Source organism: Pelobates fuscus, chromosome 5 (assembly GCF_036172605.1).
Source record: "Pelobates fuscus isolate aPelFus1 chromosome 5, aPelFus1.pri, whole genome shotgun sequence".
Classification (NCBI taxonomy): Eukaryota; Metazoa; Chordata; class Amphibia; order Anura; family Pelobatidae; genus Pelobates; species Pelobates fuscus.
In genome coordinates, this window is record NC_086321.1 from 289,930,420 (window position 1) to 289,947,434 (window position 17,015).

The 17,015-nt window shown below is 36.7% G+C and overlaps 1 protein-coding gene across 1 annotated transcript; it reads right to left on the reverse strand.

Moving 5' to 3' along the window:
* Positions 1 to 5,028: 5,028 nt before the first annotated feature.
* GDF15 (growth differentiation factor 15) lies at positions 5,029 to 16,675 on the reverse strand. Its single transcript, XM_063457316.1, has 2 exons — positions 16,344 to 16,675; positions 5,029 to 5,953 (listed from the first exon to the last, which is right to left on the reverse strand). The coding sequence occupies exons 1-2, from the start codon at positions 16,639 to 16,641 to the stop codon at positions 5,151 to 5,153; spliced, it is 1,101 nt and encodes a 366-aa protein (XP_063313386.1). The 5' UTR covers positions 16,642 to 16,675; the 3' UTR covers positions 5,029 to 5,150.
* Positions 16,676 to 17,015: the final 340 nt, after the last annotated feature.

The following is a 17,015-nucleotide window of genomic DNA, read 5'->3' on the forward strand; positions in this document are numbered from 1 at the left end:
TGAAAGCAAAGCAGTCACCATCTGAGGTCTTTTCAAAATATGGAAAGACCCCCAAAGGTAGCAGAGCCACTTCAAAGCTGAAGTTTCAACTCAGGTAAGGAAACAACAGCTGACTCTGCTTACCGCAAAAGAGTACAACCCCTGTAAATAATTTCGCTTTTACTACCAGTATTTCACAATTTACTCAAGAGTAGTAACCCAAGGAGTTGATCTCATGATATCATTATACAGGGTGAACTAAAATTCAGTGTAGAGTTTGACAGGTGAATAAAAACTATTTGTTAGTAGTTATATATTTTTATTTTTGTTGCAGGTACATATAACTAAAATCTTAGGAGATTCAGCATGGCTGAATAATTTCATGAACGAATGACTAAAAAAGTGGAATTTTATTTTCAAAATGGTTTCAAAAAGTTATTTTGACGCAAAGACCTATCGCCACCAGTTCAATGCAATAAATGGATTCCCAGCGACTATGATTCGAGACCTAATGCAACGTTTTAAGGAAACATACCACTTACACTTGAGCTGCTCATCTGTGCAAAAATTAGATCGCTGGAGCCTCAAAATTAACTAATGTTAAGAACAATGCAAGAAAGCGAGCGCGACTCTGCGAGGCGGCAAATGGACCTTATTTAAAAGATATCATCTTCCGTCCCTAGTCCAACAAAGATTAAGCATTAATTGTATTTAATATCATTGAAATTGATTAATTAATAAAAAAGCTATTGACCACAAATCCTACTCTGAAGTTTGGCCCACCCTGAATATGCATGTTGGTGGCAGCTCTTTAGATTGCTGTGGTTTCCAACTTTTCTTAGCAAGGAAGGAAGCTGTTAATATTAAGGAGCTAATCAAAAAAGCTGATAGGACTGGCAGCAGGTATGCGTTCAAGTCAATGTTTGCATGTCATCACATGTGGTTAACATTTTTATGAACAGATTTAAAAAGATACAGTTGTACACTTGGTGCAGTACTGTCACTTGTACAATAAATTATTATCACCTAGATACTTCAGGTTAGAATTATAGTTTGATCTCTTTTAATTTACATTTACTCCATTGCTCAACATTTCACATTAACATATACTTCTCAATAACCATGATCATCTTCCAGTCACAGACATTCACGTCTACGCCTACACGATCATCAAACCTAGAGCAAGGTTCACCAATACTGCAACGTTTACACTTGTCTTAACTTAATGGATCTGTCCACATGTATATAACATTTTCTTCCTACATTTTGTCCTGCCATAGAACTTTTTTTTATTATTATTTTTTATGAGCCATCACACAGTAAATCTAGAAATACTTTCACGAACAAACTCATTGTATAACAAGTCCGACTTGGAATGTTTCCAATATTTATAGGCTTAATTTGCAACTGTAGTGGCAACAATTAAGTTAGACAAACAGGTGTGAATATCTTAATGGGCTGTTACAAATCTTGTAATGGATCATGGGGTTAATGACCATAGGTATAGTGACTTGTAATTGCACATGCTGCTGAAAATATCTGCATACTATAAGGAAGTATACAAGGGATTTTTTTTTTCATCCATTTAAATAACAGTACACAATGAACTAGATATGAAATATGCTATATGACGAATGGAGATCCTCCACTGTTGGACTATACATGTAGTTGTAGTAGTACACACCGATAATGATTTTTTTAGTTGGAGGTTGGCAAATCAACATCTGAGGATCCATCTTTTGACCATCCGTGATATATATTGTTTTATATATAGTTTACTATGTAATGAAAACATTTGTTATTAAAGGGACTACAATAAAAGGCACTTGTAGTAGATAGCTCCCTAATACCGTGGCACAAATAGGATCGCAATTTAATTAATTCAAATTAAATTCCAATCCTAACAGAAACTACCAAATGCCATTCTAAAACAAAGGAAAAAACTGTTCATTCTGCTAGGACGGAATCCGGTAGTTTTGCTGGCGTCCTATCTATATGACAGGATGCTGGGGAATAGTGAAAGGAGGCATCGCAAGATCAGGTAAGAACTGTGGGAAAATTCCTTTGACCGCAAGAAGTGGGTCAAAGCTGGTCAAGCATAGGAAACCTCCATAAGACAAAGTAGTCCCTACTTTGTCTTATGTTTTAAAGAAAACTAGAGCAGACAGGAAGAAAAGAAGAACAGATCCTGAGAGAGGGAGAGAAGTGGAAGCGATTAGGGAAAGGTAAGTTCGTCATGACAGTGCCACTTTAATGCTGTGACCAGCCCTGAAAGCCTCAAATAAAAGTGAGCAGAAGAGAGGGGCAGAGACAATGTCTCAGCCAATATTACAAATCATTGTCTGAGACATTGTAACAGTGATCGTGGTGACAGGCTGTCACCATGATCACGTGCTGCAGATCGCCGTCATTGGCTACAGTGATACTGCCTGGGATGCCTGGCAGACCACATTTGATGATCGGCAGCATGGGTTGGGAGGCGGCCCAGGGGATGGCTAAAATGCCAGAGCGTGCTATGCCGCCTTGTGGCATTTAATCCTACCTCTTGCAGTACAGCATAGCACACCTGCATTCCTTACTAACATCTCCCAAATCTGTCCATTACAGAAACCATATGATAGCAATTATAGGTTCTGTGCAATGCTTATGTTAACATTCAAGTATGTATATTCATATCATATTCATGAGCTTTCCTATTAATAATCTTGGCTTGATGATTTTTTTTTAACAAAAGTACTATCATGTATCAACAACCAATTGTTTTGTTTGTCTTTGTGTCTCTGTGCTGCAACCCGACTTTAATTTATTTTTTTACTTACATTGAGTAATGCATTTTATACATATTCAAATCCGATCTATTTACGCCATAGAAAACATCCTTATAGTTATCCCCTATAAACCATAATTATTTAATTTTTTTTATCATGGAATCAGATATCTAGTATCTTGTTTCATACATTGTGTTCTAATATAAAATAAAAATAACTAATATTTTAAGTCTAAAAATATTTTAATAGAAATACATATTATAGCAATAAAGTTCAACACATTTTCTCTTCTTAAATATATGAAAAATATATTCAAATATATTTTATTTTAAAAATACAAACTGCACTCATTAGAAATACAAACAAACCAATAAATTATCAATAAATAAAACAGCATAAATATATACATCGTTGCACTTAAAATAAAATAATGTAAATTCTTAAATACATGTTTTTGTAACTATAAATATTGTGGGCCAGATTCTGGTCAGAGCCACTGAGGTGACTTTTTGAAGTCAACAGGACATTTCAGTTGAAATATAACAGAACATTTGTTTTGCAGGATACAAAGTACTTCCTTTTTCTTAAGAAGGAGAAAAGAAGTTGTTTAGATTACGTCCAAAGTTAATTTCTAGACAGAGGTTCTGAAAAAGTACTTACATCTTTATAAAAAAATTCAAATATAAAAAACTAAATAACAGACACCTAACTTGTTAAACTTAACCCATACTATTAGTATATCTACATAAGGAAAGCTTGATCAAGGTGTAAAAAGATCTAGCTAGAATCAGTAAAAAATATCCAAAAGCTTTAAAGCTCATCCATTATATAGATTTCTGTTAGTATAGTAATAGTGCAATAAAAATACAGAAAACAGTAATACAGTGTTTCACGTACGAGAAAATCATTTTAGCGGCCAAAGGAGCTGCATTCCAGCCTGTTTATCATAAAGAAGGACCATACATTTTGGCTTTTAAAAAGTTGTGTGCATAGATATATCCCCATCTCATTAGGACTAATAATTCTGACACCCCTGTCTCATTATTACTAATAATTCTGTAACAACGTACTAAATAATTAGCCATGAATACTATGTCTGTGCACCATGTGTGAACAATACAATGTTACTTTCAATGTAATAGGTATTTCAAATATTAATCTCAACTGCTATTTTACACATATAAATACAAATGTGTTTATCTACTGTAAATGATAAACATTTAAATAAACTTTCAAATCCATTTCTGAAACTCATAAAAGATATGATTTAGGCTGGTTCAAAAATTAAAGAAAAAATACCCTAAAAAATGCATTGGTTATTGAATAAAATAAATAAATCACATGACAAGCATCATGTTGGGTCTAATTGATGTAAATCTGATTTACTAATAACATTTAATGTGCTCAATATTATAAAAGCTGTGCAAAACTAAATCACAGCACCTATCCTGTTAAGTAGTCAGATTAATAAAAAATAATTATTTGAACTGTGTCCAATGAAAAAAAGTAAAAAAACACAATGCACAATATCTATATGTAGATAGATATATGTATATTGATGTGTTTGTGTGTGTGTGTTGCAAATAGTTTTGCCATATTGTGTGGCAAATTCACAATCAAGTATGTATATTCATCCAAGTTTGTAAAATATTATGCTATGCCTGTTATATGCCAACGGCATAACTGTATAGTCCATGAAGGTCAAAATAATGCATATTTGAAACATTTTTCATTTATACATATGTTGACAATGTGGTTAGCATAATCTACAAATTAAATCTTGTTTTCTCTAAAGTGACAACTGCTCATGTTTTTAGTCATGAAAGGATACCTTATAATAGATAGATAATTATTTAAAACATTATCATAGATAATTATTTATAACGCTATCATAACTTTTTAGGATTGTCTCCCATGGTTTTCTTGTACATTAGCAGTCTATTTATTTAAACTATGGTCACAAACAGTGACAAACACTAAATACTTTAGAGACAGAATAGGAGTTAATTATAAAGAGCAATTCTGGCTAAAGTTCTTAAAGGTTATAAGTCTGCACAAACTTTCCATTGGTTTCTATGGTAACCATCTCCACTTTTAAATCTTTTCATCACAATTAGCCTCTATAAATATTCCCTATATTTTGACTCCAACCATACTTATTGACTATATTTTGTGACCACTTATCAGAACCATCATTAGATATTTTTATGTAAATTGGGTGTAACAACGTGCACATTGGTCATTATTCTTGATTAACCTGGGCATATTTGAGCTGGTGTAATAATGAGAGGAATGGTATATTCAGTTCACTAAGTGGCTTCTTGGGAAACCGGCGATAAAGTCTCAACAACTCCTATCTTCCATGATCAACAAATCTTCCAAAATCTTAATGTCCAAATATTTTTAAGCACAGTGACACTTCTTAACAATCATGTCTTCAAATGGAGTAAATGTCAAACTGCCCTCTGTATTATAATGCATGAGCACCATAGGCTCATAGCTTGCCGGAACACAACATGGTGCTGGAGTATTTCCATTAGATATGTGATGCATCCTATATTTAATCTGAGCATGCATACTGGCTGGTTTATAGTTGTGTGGACAAGAACCATCACAAAAATGCATTGTATAGGTTTTTGGGAAAAGTACCCAATCATTCCAACCAATCTGTTCAAAAGATACTGTTAACGATTTGCGACAACATTTTTTCTCACTCTTCTTGCATTCTTCTTCATCTGTGGACAGTGACCTAGCTTTCCTTATTTTGGAGTTCTCTTCAGTCTCTACTTCTAAAACTAGGGCATCATCACCTTTTTTTTCTTGAGTATGATCATTATCAAAAGGAATAGCCAATGGAATGACTAACTGCAATCGGAGACATTTCTCAGAGCTAGCCAGCCACTGCTGAACAGCAGATTCCACGTTTAGAGTCAATGCTTCTTTCTCTAGAGGTTTAGAGTCAAGCAACATATGTTCCTGCTTTCCACGATGTCTCCTGGACTCTACTACTTTATAGATGTGAACCATAGTCGGTGCTGTTGAATTGGTTCCTGTGGATTTCAATGCAGTAATGATATCCTTACACAGTTTCAGCTCAGCCCTCATGACACTCAACTCCTGATGAAATGTTTGAGTCCTAGAAAACACCAGGTTATATCTGTGGCTGTTGAGTTCACATTTCTTTGTCTTCTTTGCCTTATGTTCAACTGCAATAAATAAAAATACATTGACCATGAGTTTAGTGAATGTTGAACATGATAGTTCAGGCTTATAACATAAATTAAATGTGTATGATTTAAGAAAAGTTTATTTACTCTTCACCAGCTTACATTCTAATGATGGTATACATGGCTTAATAGCTAACTTGTAAAAATGTGGTACTATATTTCAGTTCCTATCTTGTCCTACCACATAGTTAGCATTGTATTATTAGGACAAAGAGCTGGAGCACCACATTTGTCATCAATGTGTTCTTATGGCCACATAACTCTAACTCTGTTACTATATCCTAGTATAGCATGCTATGCAAAATGTAAAACAGGTATCGTGATATGCACAATATTATCTTAACTGGATAGACTTCACTGTTTATCAATATGAGAAACGTATGTAGCATATGGAAATTTTGAAGGTGAAGTTTCAACATTATTTTAAAATGTAGAGGTATTTGATAGCAAACAGTAATATTACATCACCTCGTTTTCGAAACGATGTACAGAAGTGACAATGTGCTTTTTGACATATATGCTACTACATGCTTCTTTCTGGTTGCAGTTATTTGCCTAACATAATCCGTGCATTTGTGTCTGACTATCCATTTGTAATCTGTCCTATGCACAAATTATATTGGAACAAGCTGCAAAGCATGTCAATGGTTCATAATGTTATGGGGAATTCATATGTGTCAGAGAGCTGCTTCCAGAACTGATTATGCTGATATTTGAATCAGTTTGGCTAACATAATGTACAGACAAAAAAGAAATGGTTTGCATAGGATTCTATGGTATAAACTAAGATAAAGTTAATTTAACATATACGTGGTGGTGATTTCACAAATGTGTACATGTAGAGGTGTATTTATTAAACAGTGAAAACTAATTACCGTATATACTCGAGTATAAGCCGACCCGAATATAAGCCGAGGCCCCTAATTTTATCCCAAAAAACTGGGAAAACTTATTGACTCGAGTATAAGACTAGGGTGGGAAATGCAGCAGCTACTGGTAAATTTCTAAATAAAATTAGATCCTAAAAAAAATATATTAATTGAATATTTATTTACAGTGTGTGTATAATGAATGCAGTGTGTGCGTATGTGTGTGTGTATGAGTGCAGCGTGTGTGTATGAGTGCAGCGTGTGTGTATGAGTGCAGCGTGTGTGTATGAGTGCAGTGTGTGTGTGCATGAGTGCAGTGTGTGTGTGCATGAATGCAGTGTGTGTGTGTATGAATGCAGTGTGTGAATGCAGTGTGTGCAGGGCCGGTGCAAGGATATTTGCCGCCGTAGGCAAAAAAATTTTTGCCGCCACCTCCCCCCCCCATATGTCCTGACTTCCCCTCCTCCTCCCTCAGTGGTCCTTACCTCCCCACCCCCGTGTTCCTTCACCCCCCCCCCCAGTTGTCCTGACTCACCCCTCCCCTAGTGGTCCTTACCCTCCCCTCCCCTAGTGGTCCTTACTTCCCCCTCCCCTCCCATAGTGGTCCTTATCCCACCCCCTCCCTCTCATAGTGGTCCTTATCCCCCTTCTCCCTCCCATAGTGTTCCTTATCCCCCCCATCCCTCCCATAGTGGTCCATATACCCCCCCCCCATAGTGGTCCTTATACCCCCCTCCCTCCAATAGTGGTCCTTATCCCCCCCCTCCCTCCCATAGTGGTCCTTATCCCCCCCCTCCCTCCCATAGTGGTCCTTATACCCCCCTCCCTCCCATAGTGGTCCTTATCCCCCCCCCTCCCATAGTGGTCCTTATACCCCTTTTTTTTGTTATTATTATTTTTTTTTTATTATTATTATTTTTTTATTATTATTTCTTATTTTATTTATTTATTTATTTTTCGTCCCCCCTCCCTGCTTGATATATGGCAGGGAGGGGGGCTCTCCTTCCCTGGTGGTCCAGTGGCAGTTCAGTGGGGGGGGAGAGGGGGGCTGGCAGAGCTGTAACTTACCTGTCCTGCAGCTCCTGTCAGCTCTCTCCTCCTCTGCGCCGTCCGTTCTGCTCTTCTGTCAGCTTACACTGTAAGTCTCGCGAGAGCCGCGGCTCTCGCGAGATTTACACTGGGAGCTGACCGAGGTGCTGACCGGACGGCGCAGAGGAGGAGAGAGCTGACAGGAGCTGCAGGACAGGTAAGTTACAGCTCTGCCAGCCCCCCTCTCCCCCCAGTCTGTATTATGGCAATGCAAATTGCCATAATACAGACCTTGACTCGAGTATAAGCCGAGTTGGGGTTTTTCAGCCCAAAAAATGGGCTGAAAAACTCGGCTTATACTCGAGTATATACGGTAATTTAATAGAAGTGTTGAATTCAGTATCAACTCACCAAACGCAGACTATAGCTGAGTTGAAGAATTTTCCCAAATCAGCTTGTTGGTGCATTTTGTTTACTACCTGAAGATGTCTTGCATATCTACATATTTTATGTGTGGCATATACACTCCAATTCATTATTGTTGTGGCTGTGACTATACTCCAGCATTAAATAATAGCCAAATCAGACAGAATCTGGTATTATTTTTATTGTTAATGACGTGCATTTAAACTATTTACTTGTCCTTTGAAACGGGAATACACAAGCAGACCTTGATCAACATAATGCATTGTCTAAAGAATGAGTGACAGATTTAAAAGGACCCTCAAGGCTATAGTTGACACCATTTTCTTAATTAGGTTAATAGTGATATCGCTTCTGTTAAGGTACAGGTACAGGTAACTTGAGAATTGTATGGTGCGCACATGCCATACTAGTACATGTAAGGGAAGAAAAAAATAGAATTTCCCTTGTGACATCATGGAGTGGGGTTGGGCTTATATTTTCAGAGATTTTTGCAAATCCGTACAGCTATGTGTTACATATAGATGGATACTTGCCATTGCATCAGAGCATTTTTTAATGATTTTTTTTTGTATACCTATTTGCAATTTGTCTTATGGGATTGCCCTGAGGAAATCTGAAGCACAAAACATGTAGGGCATGGCCATATTGCAGTTTCCAACTGAGTGAGTGAAGTTGTGTTTGATATGCTGTGAATTCTTTTATATAAATTGAGTGCAATAAAATAGACATTTTAATATGACAGAAAGAACCTTGTGCACTATCTATTTTTAAATTGAATTTTAGTGCAATACTGAAGTCCATGATAACTATCTACTGAACATCTATTTGAGAAGATCTGGGCGTTATATGGGAATAGGAAGCCCCTGTGAAAGTCTGAAGGATGAAACGCGTATGGCGTGGGCATATCGCAGGTTCCTCCAGATTGGGTGAAGTTATATTTAATATGCTGTGAATTATTTTATATAAATTGAGTGCAATAAAATATCCTTTTTAAATGACATAAAGATCATTCTGCACCATCTATTTTTATATTTAGTGCAATATTAAAGTCCATGATAACTTTCGACTGAACATCTATTTGAGTAGATCTGAGAGTTATTTACATGCCTGTTCCACTACGTGATTTTTGATTGCAATATAAGCAATCTATTTTGGGCACATTACCTAAATAATTCTATACTATATTATGTTTGTTCCTTTATAGGCTGCATATCATTATATTTTGCATATATGTTACATAAAACATGAATTTTAAGATATCAGGTTTAATTTTTCTTCAAAACAATCTTTTTTTTCTGTATGTTTACTAAAATGTATGCCTACATTAAGTCAAGTTTAAAAACCTTTATGCATTCCTAAAAGAAACGGATGCACTTATTATTATTTAAAGTAAATTTTCCAACAAGGAAAATGTATATTGATTAGCAGAGCATAAATCTATCTGTATGTTGTCATTTATTCACATTTTAATCCCTCTGGAGAACTAGATTTATCCACATTCCTTGCACTTGTGACAGTCCTGATATGTCCTAAATGGTTTAAAAAAAATATTCACTGCTTTTAAGATGGTTTTTATAATTGATAAACCTAAGCAACGTTATAAAAACACCTCTTCTAATGTTCAAAAAAAAAAATCGCTATTCAAACGATGTGAAAAATAGTAAGTTGAAAATACTTTCATAAATCTAACAAGTGATATACTATAAGCAGGTGAACTTTAATATGTTTAAATGGACTAGAATAGTTTATTAACTATAGTCACCTGAACAACTTTGGCTTAATGAAGCAGTTTTGGTGTATAGAACATGCCACTGCAGCCTCACTGCTCAATCCTCTGCCATTTAGGAGTTAAATCCCTTTGTTTATGAACCCTAGTCACACCTCCCTGCATGTGACTTGCACAGCCTTCCATAAACACTTCCTGTAAAGAGCCCTATTTAGGCTTTCTTTATTGCAAGTTCTGTTTATTTAAGATTTTCTTATCCCCTACTATGTTAATAGCTTGCTAGACCCTGCAAGAGCCTCCTGTATGTGATTAAAGTTCAATTTAGAGATTGAGATACAATTATTTAAGGTCAATTACATCTGTTTGAACGTGAAACCAGTTTTTTTTTTTCATGCAGGCTCTGTCAATCACAGCCAGGGGAGGTGTGGCTTCGGGCTGCATAAACAGAAACAAAGTGCTTTAACTCCTAAATGACAGTGAATTGAGCAGTGAAATTGCAGGGGAATGATCTATACACTAAAACTGCTTTATTTAGCTAAAGTAATTTAGGTGACTATATGTTCCTTTAAGACCTGCTCTATTATGAAAGTTAATGCTTTATATGATTTGGGCCTTTATTGTCATAGAGTTCCAGGATACATATAATACATTGTATTCTGCAAGTGACTGGATCAAGTGTGTTTGCATATGTTATATTTAAAGGGAAACACACATCAGCATATTACACTACATCTTATATTTATATATATATATTTTTTTTCTCATAAAGTGGAAATTAAAACTGTTAATATCACATGCTTATGTGTATGATGTTAACAATATATCAACATATAAATTACCTATATTTTTCTTTTTAAAAAGGAGAATTTTGTATAAACTAGTACATGATTGGTAGATGGTAAATGTATAAGTACACCAAGGTGTGAAAACAAACAAAACTACGTTGTTTTTAGAGAAGGCATGCTGGTTATACTCTGTTACAGGAAAAGAGTATCACAACAAAATATGCCTTCAATCCAGAATCAGAAAGCCTCTCAAGGCCATGGGATTACATATATAGACATTTTATAAATAAATAATAAAATGCATGAAACAAATAATGTGTGTGTCTAGTCCGATTTCCATCACACATTAAATGTCCTGCATGATCATTGTTGTAAACTTGACTAGACATGATTTGCTTTGCAAATTTTAATATTTACTTCTAATTAATAGAGTGTTGTGTTATGTATTGCTTCATTTCTAACCCTGGTTCAATATTAAATTAAATAGAATTTATTATAGGTAATGGTAACCTCTGTAATATTACACTGATTAGCTATAATATTAAAACCACTGACAGGTGAAGTGAATAACATTGATTATATCGTTACAATGGCAAATGTCAAAGGGTGGGATTTATTAGGCAACTGAACAGTCAGTTCTTGAATTTCATGTGTTGGAAGTAGAAAAATGGGCAAACGAAAAGGTCTGAGTGACTTTGAAAAGGGTAAACAATGATGGCTAGACAACTGGTTCAGAGTATCTCTAAAATAGCAAACCTTGTTGGGTGTTCCCGGTATGCAGTGATTAGTACCTATCAGAAGTGATGCAAGTAAATATTTATAAATGATCTTGAAATAGGCATTGAAAGCCATGTTTCGGTGTTTGCAGATGACACAAAACTTTGTAAACTAATTAAATGTGAGCAGGATATTGCTTTGCTGCAGAGGGATTTGGGCACTAAAATGGCAGATGAAATTTAACGTAGAGAAATGCAAAGATATGCACTTTGTGGTTTAGAATGCACAAGCAACTTACACCTTAAATGGTAGTGAATTAGGGATAGCTACACACAAGAAGGATTTGGGAATTGTTATAGACAACAAATTAGGCAGCAATATGCAATGTCAATCTGCAGTTGCTAAGGCCAGTAAGGTTTTGTCATGTATAGATAGGGCCATAATTTCTCGGGATGAAAATATAATTTTGCCTGTTTATAAATCGCTGGTAAGACCACACCTTGAATATGCTGTGCAATTTTGGGCACCTGTTCTAAAGAAGGATATCATGGCACTAGAAAAAGTGCATAGGCGAGCTACAAAATTGATAAAATGAACAGAGCATTTTAGTTACGAAGAAAGGGTAAAAAAAAGGAAATCTCTGTAGTTTGGAAAAATGGCTCCTCAGAGGGGATATGATAACAGTATACAAATATATTTGGGGCCAGTAACAACCATTACCAGGAAATCTATTCATAAACAGGGCTATACATAGGACTCAAGGTCACACATTAAGGAGATTTCATCTAAGGCAAAGAAAATTATTTTTTAGAGTAAGAGCAATAAGGATATGGAATTCTCTGCCTGAAGAGGTGGTTTTATCAGAGTCCACACAGATGTTTAACTTGATGGACGCAAGCCTATTTTCAGCTATGTAACTATATTATTTAACTAAGTAACCAGTAAACCGGTGTCAGGGTCATTGGTGCTCAATGGTAACTGATGCACGTGGGGAGCGAAGGCTAGCCTGTCTGATCCGATCACACAGAAGAGTTACTGTAGCTCAAATTGCTAATAAACTTAAGGCTGGCCATGATAGAAAGGTGTCAGAACACTCAATGCATCACAGTTTGCTGCATATGGGGTGGCGTAACCGCAGACAGGTCAGTGTGCCCATGATGATTCCTGTCTACCACCTAAAGCACTTCCAGTGGAGATGTCAGCATCAGAACTGGGTCAAGGAGTAATGGAAGAAGGTTGCCAGTTCTGATAAATCATGTTTTCTTTTGAATAGCCGGATGCGTGTGTGTTGTTTACCTGTGGAAGAAATGGCACCAGAATGCACTGTGGGAAGAAAGTAGGCCGTAGGAGGCAGTGCTATGCTCTTGGCAACATTCTACTGGGAAACCATGGGTCCTGGCATTCATGTGGATGTTAATTTGACATGTACCACCTTCCTAGAGATTGTTGCAGACCAAATAAGCCCTTCATGGGCTTATTGGTGTTCCCTGATGGCAGTAATATCTTTCAGCAGAGCACCCTACCACACTGCAAAAATTGTCCAGGAATCATCTGAGGAATATGACAAATAGTCAAGGTGTTGCCTTGGTCTCCAAGTTCCCAGATCTCCATCTGATTGAGCATCTGTGGGATTTGCTGGAATAACAAATCTGATCTATGGAGGCCCCACCTCGCAACCTGCAGGACTTAAAGGATCTGCTTCTATTGTCTTGATGCCAGATAACACAGGACACATTCAGAGGTCTTGTGTAATTCATACCCCAACAAATCACAGCTGTTTTAGCAGCACAAGGAGAACCAGCATGACATTAGGCAGGTGGTTGAAATGTTGTGGCTGATCAATTCATACATACAGGTTTTTTCTCTAAAGTGAATAATTCAAAGTAAAGTTCAAATTTAAGACCAATATAGCAAAAGTGGAAAAGTACTCCAACTTCGTTATCTTTCCAGTTCTGCTACTTTGGCCTTAAATTTCCAAATCACTTTAATTTCCAGACAATTCTCACTCTAGTAAATAACACTGATAGTATACTTCTGGTGATTTCAAAAATACCCCTGCTGCCTTTAATGTTGTTGTTTTGTTTTTGGTTCTATGAGTAAAAAGTAATGTGATATTAAAGGAACACTATAGCATTAGGAATACAAATATGTATTCCTAACGCTATAGAGCCCCAGTCACCTAAACGGTTAATTAACCATTTATTTGCTTACCTTAATCCAGCACCGGGCTCCCTCTGCACTGGTGACCTCTCCTCCTCCATCAACGTCAGCTCCCGAGTGGAGCCAAATGCGCATGCACGGCCAGAGCTGCGTGCGCATTCAAACCCACCCATAGGAAAGCATTACTCAATGCTTTCCTATGGGAATCTTTTTTGATGTTGGAGGTCCGTGAGTACGTCCAGCGTCAAATAAGTGCGATTAATGGGACGCTATAGTCACCAGAACAACTACAGCTTATTGAATTTGTAGAATCATTACCTTCAGGCTTTTTGCTGTCAACACTGTCTTTTCAGAGAAAATGCAGTGTTTACATTACAGCCTAGTGATAACTTCACTGGCCACTCCTCAGATGGCTGTTACAGATCCTTCCTGGGTCATGGCTGCCTAAAATGCATCCACACATTCAATGTCTCCTCCCTCTGCATGCAGACACTGAACTTTCCTCATAGAGATTCATTGATTTAATTCATCTCTATGAGGAGATGCTGATTGACCAGGGCTGTGTTTGAATCATGGTGGCTCAGCCCCTGATCTGCCTCCTTGTCAGTCTCAGCCAATCCTATGGGGAAACAATGTGATTGGATCAGGATACCACTTCTGATGATGTCAGCAGACTGCTTGTTTTTTATTTGAGACAAGCAGCATGCAGAGTTACAGCTTCAGGCTTGAATACAGTAAGATTTTGCAATATTTATGGAGGCATGAGGGGCCCGGGGGGCTAGATGGTGGTGTTAACACTATAGGAATATATGTTTGTGGTCCTGACCCTATAGTGATCCTTTAACTCAGTGTAAATCATGGAAGCACCTCTAATGGTTGTCAGGGAGACAGCCACTACAGGCTGGATTAACCCTGCAGTGTAAACATAGCAGTGCAGTGTAAACATAGCAGTTTCTCTGAAACTGCTATGTTTATAGCTGCAGGGTTAAAACTAGAGGGACCTGGCACCCAGACCATTTCATTCACCTGCCGTCTTCTATATTAGCACTAACTGGAGTTGCTAACTGGTGTCTGACATATAATCAAGGATCTACTCTGGGGCACTCAGAGAGAACCAAGTAGAAGAGCAGATGGCATGTCCCAAACTATATAATGGAGGCACAGATGCTATTTACCACTCAAGTTAAAGAGAGGTTTACAATACAAAACCATATACCTTTGTAGCACCAGGATAAGTGACCAGTTGCTATATCATGAAGGCACCTGTAGGTAATTGACTGTTTTCCTGTATTTTTTACCCCAAACCATTTTTTCTGCTAGTGTATTATTGGGTATGTATGGGGGTTTTTATTCTTAAAGCCCAATGGGACAACTATGCACCTGTCAAGGACCCTAGTTACCCTTCCACTGCAGACAACCCAAGGAGGATTTTTTTTAAAGTAAATGGGTTGATCTCATTAGAGCAGGCACTAGGTTGCTAGGATAGGACCTACCAAAATTGGGGTAGAGGCTTATGCAATGTATGATCATATACTGTAGCCAAACTCCCATTGTTTTTGCCTAGATTATGAAAAACTATTAAAATGTGTGAACTTTTGCAGTATCTGTTTAGTAGATCAGTGAGTGTGCTATACCTTGCATGTTTTTAACATAATGTCCAAACCAGAGACATTAAAAAAGTTATTGAGATTTTTAGCCTTTGTAAGATGTACAAATACCACTGTTTCACTGGTTAGTCTGATTTATTTTTCTCCTCTTCTTTGAAATTACTTTTAACGAGAGCACAATGTATGCACAATATTGACCATTACATAAACTGGTCTTGTAGAATCATGTCTAAATCTCAGTGATGTTATTTTCAACCCTGCGTCCTGTATGAAGAGAGGGTAGATATGGTTGAAATATTTGGCCTTGAGATTACAGAGCTTTTTTCCCACCTGTGTAAATAAAAGTGTGACCTTCAGAGAATATTTCTAAATTTACTGCTGTTAAGTTGCGGCTGCATGTGTCACAAATAGCACACAAGAAAAAGAAAAATCACTTATTTATTAAAAATGTTTGGCCTTTTTAACACCCTCATAACCAGATATATCAGGACTCATCATCACAAAGGATTTCTTAACCCTGATCTCAAAAGGTTTAACCATTATTATTACATGAGATACAATAACACCTGTAATGCTCTAAATGCATCTCTTGTATAGCTGGCATAAGACCCACTAACCTAAAGAGGTTGCAATCAACATGTGACACAATGAAATATTGAAGAGATTGAGGTCATTAGGAGAAAAACACTACACGGTTCTCAGTTTTAAACAATAAAACATGGAGTTTAAATGAAACATACAAAACATTAATCCAGTTTGAAATTAAGTCATAATATATAAACATTACTATAAAATATGCATACAACAATTATAATAAAAATACATAGTGTATGGCTGATGTGTGTTTAAAGGCTTGTATACAAATGTATCCTTATAGACTTGTGAGCATATTCTAGAGTATAGAAGAAGATGTTCTAGTGATTACATTCTAAGATTGATTACATTATTGCCCAAATTCTATTATATAGGGTAAAATAAAAGAGATACAATTGCTCTTAAAGGCTGACAATCTAACAAAATATTCCGCTGGCCTGAAGTGTATACACTTACATTTTGGTGTCAGCAAATGAACTGTCCTTTGAGGTATCTCTTCTTTGCTCATGTTCCCCCTGAGCTCTCTTAACTTCTCCTGATAGAGCCAGTGCATTTTTTGGATTTTATCCTGGTCCATTTTCTCCCGAATAACTGGTGGTCTGTGCAAACCTAAGCGATCCAAAATTCCTTTTTTAATAGCTTCTAGCTGCACCATTTCCTCCTGTTCGCCTAGTGGCCTGAGGTGGACCCCAGTGATGAATGACATAGAGAGACAGAATGCAGCACAACTAACCTTCCAGGCTGAGCTCTGCATTGTGTGCTGATAAAACAGTGTTAAAGTGCAAGGCTTGTTCAATGCACAGCTTCAAGCTGTCTGAATGAATGAAATTCCCTAGTCTCTGCCTTTATAGCCTTCTGAATAGCACGCCCCCACAGACACATACTCACCGCTATGTGGAAGTAAACATTGGAAATGCCAAAGCAATACTTATCAGCGATAAACATATTCATTTTCTTTTTTTATTTCTTAAAGGTGAAGTAACCTATAAAAAAAATTTGGTAAAAAAAACTGCCATTAGTTTTTATTTTGTCTTATTTAATTACTGTCTATTAAAGTACACATCAGGACCAAAGACATGTCAGAATGGTCACGTTAACAAGAGATTTGCCTTACACCAGGCCTATGTG

Coding starts and splice junctions, on each gene's coding strand:
- GDF15 (XM_063457316.1), bottom strand. CDS start 16,641: ATGCAGAGCTCAGCCTGGAAGGTTAGTTGTGCTGCATTCTGTCTCTCT. Junction 5,954..16,343: donor TCATTTGCTGACACCAAAAT/GTAAGTGTATAC, acceptor TATTTATTGCAG/TTGAACATAAGGCAAAGAAG.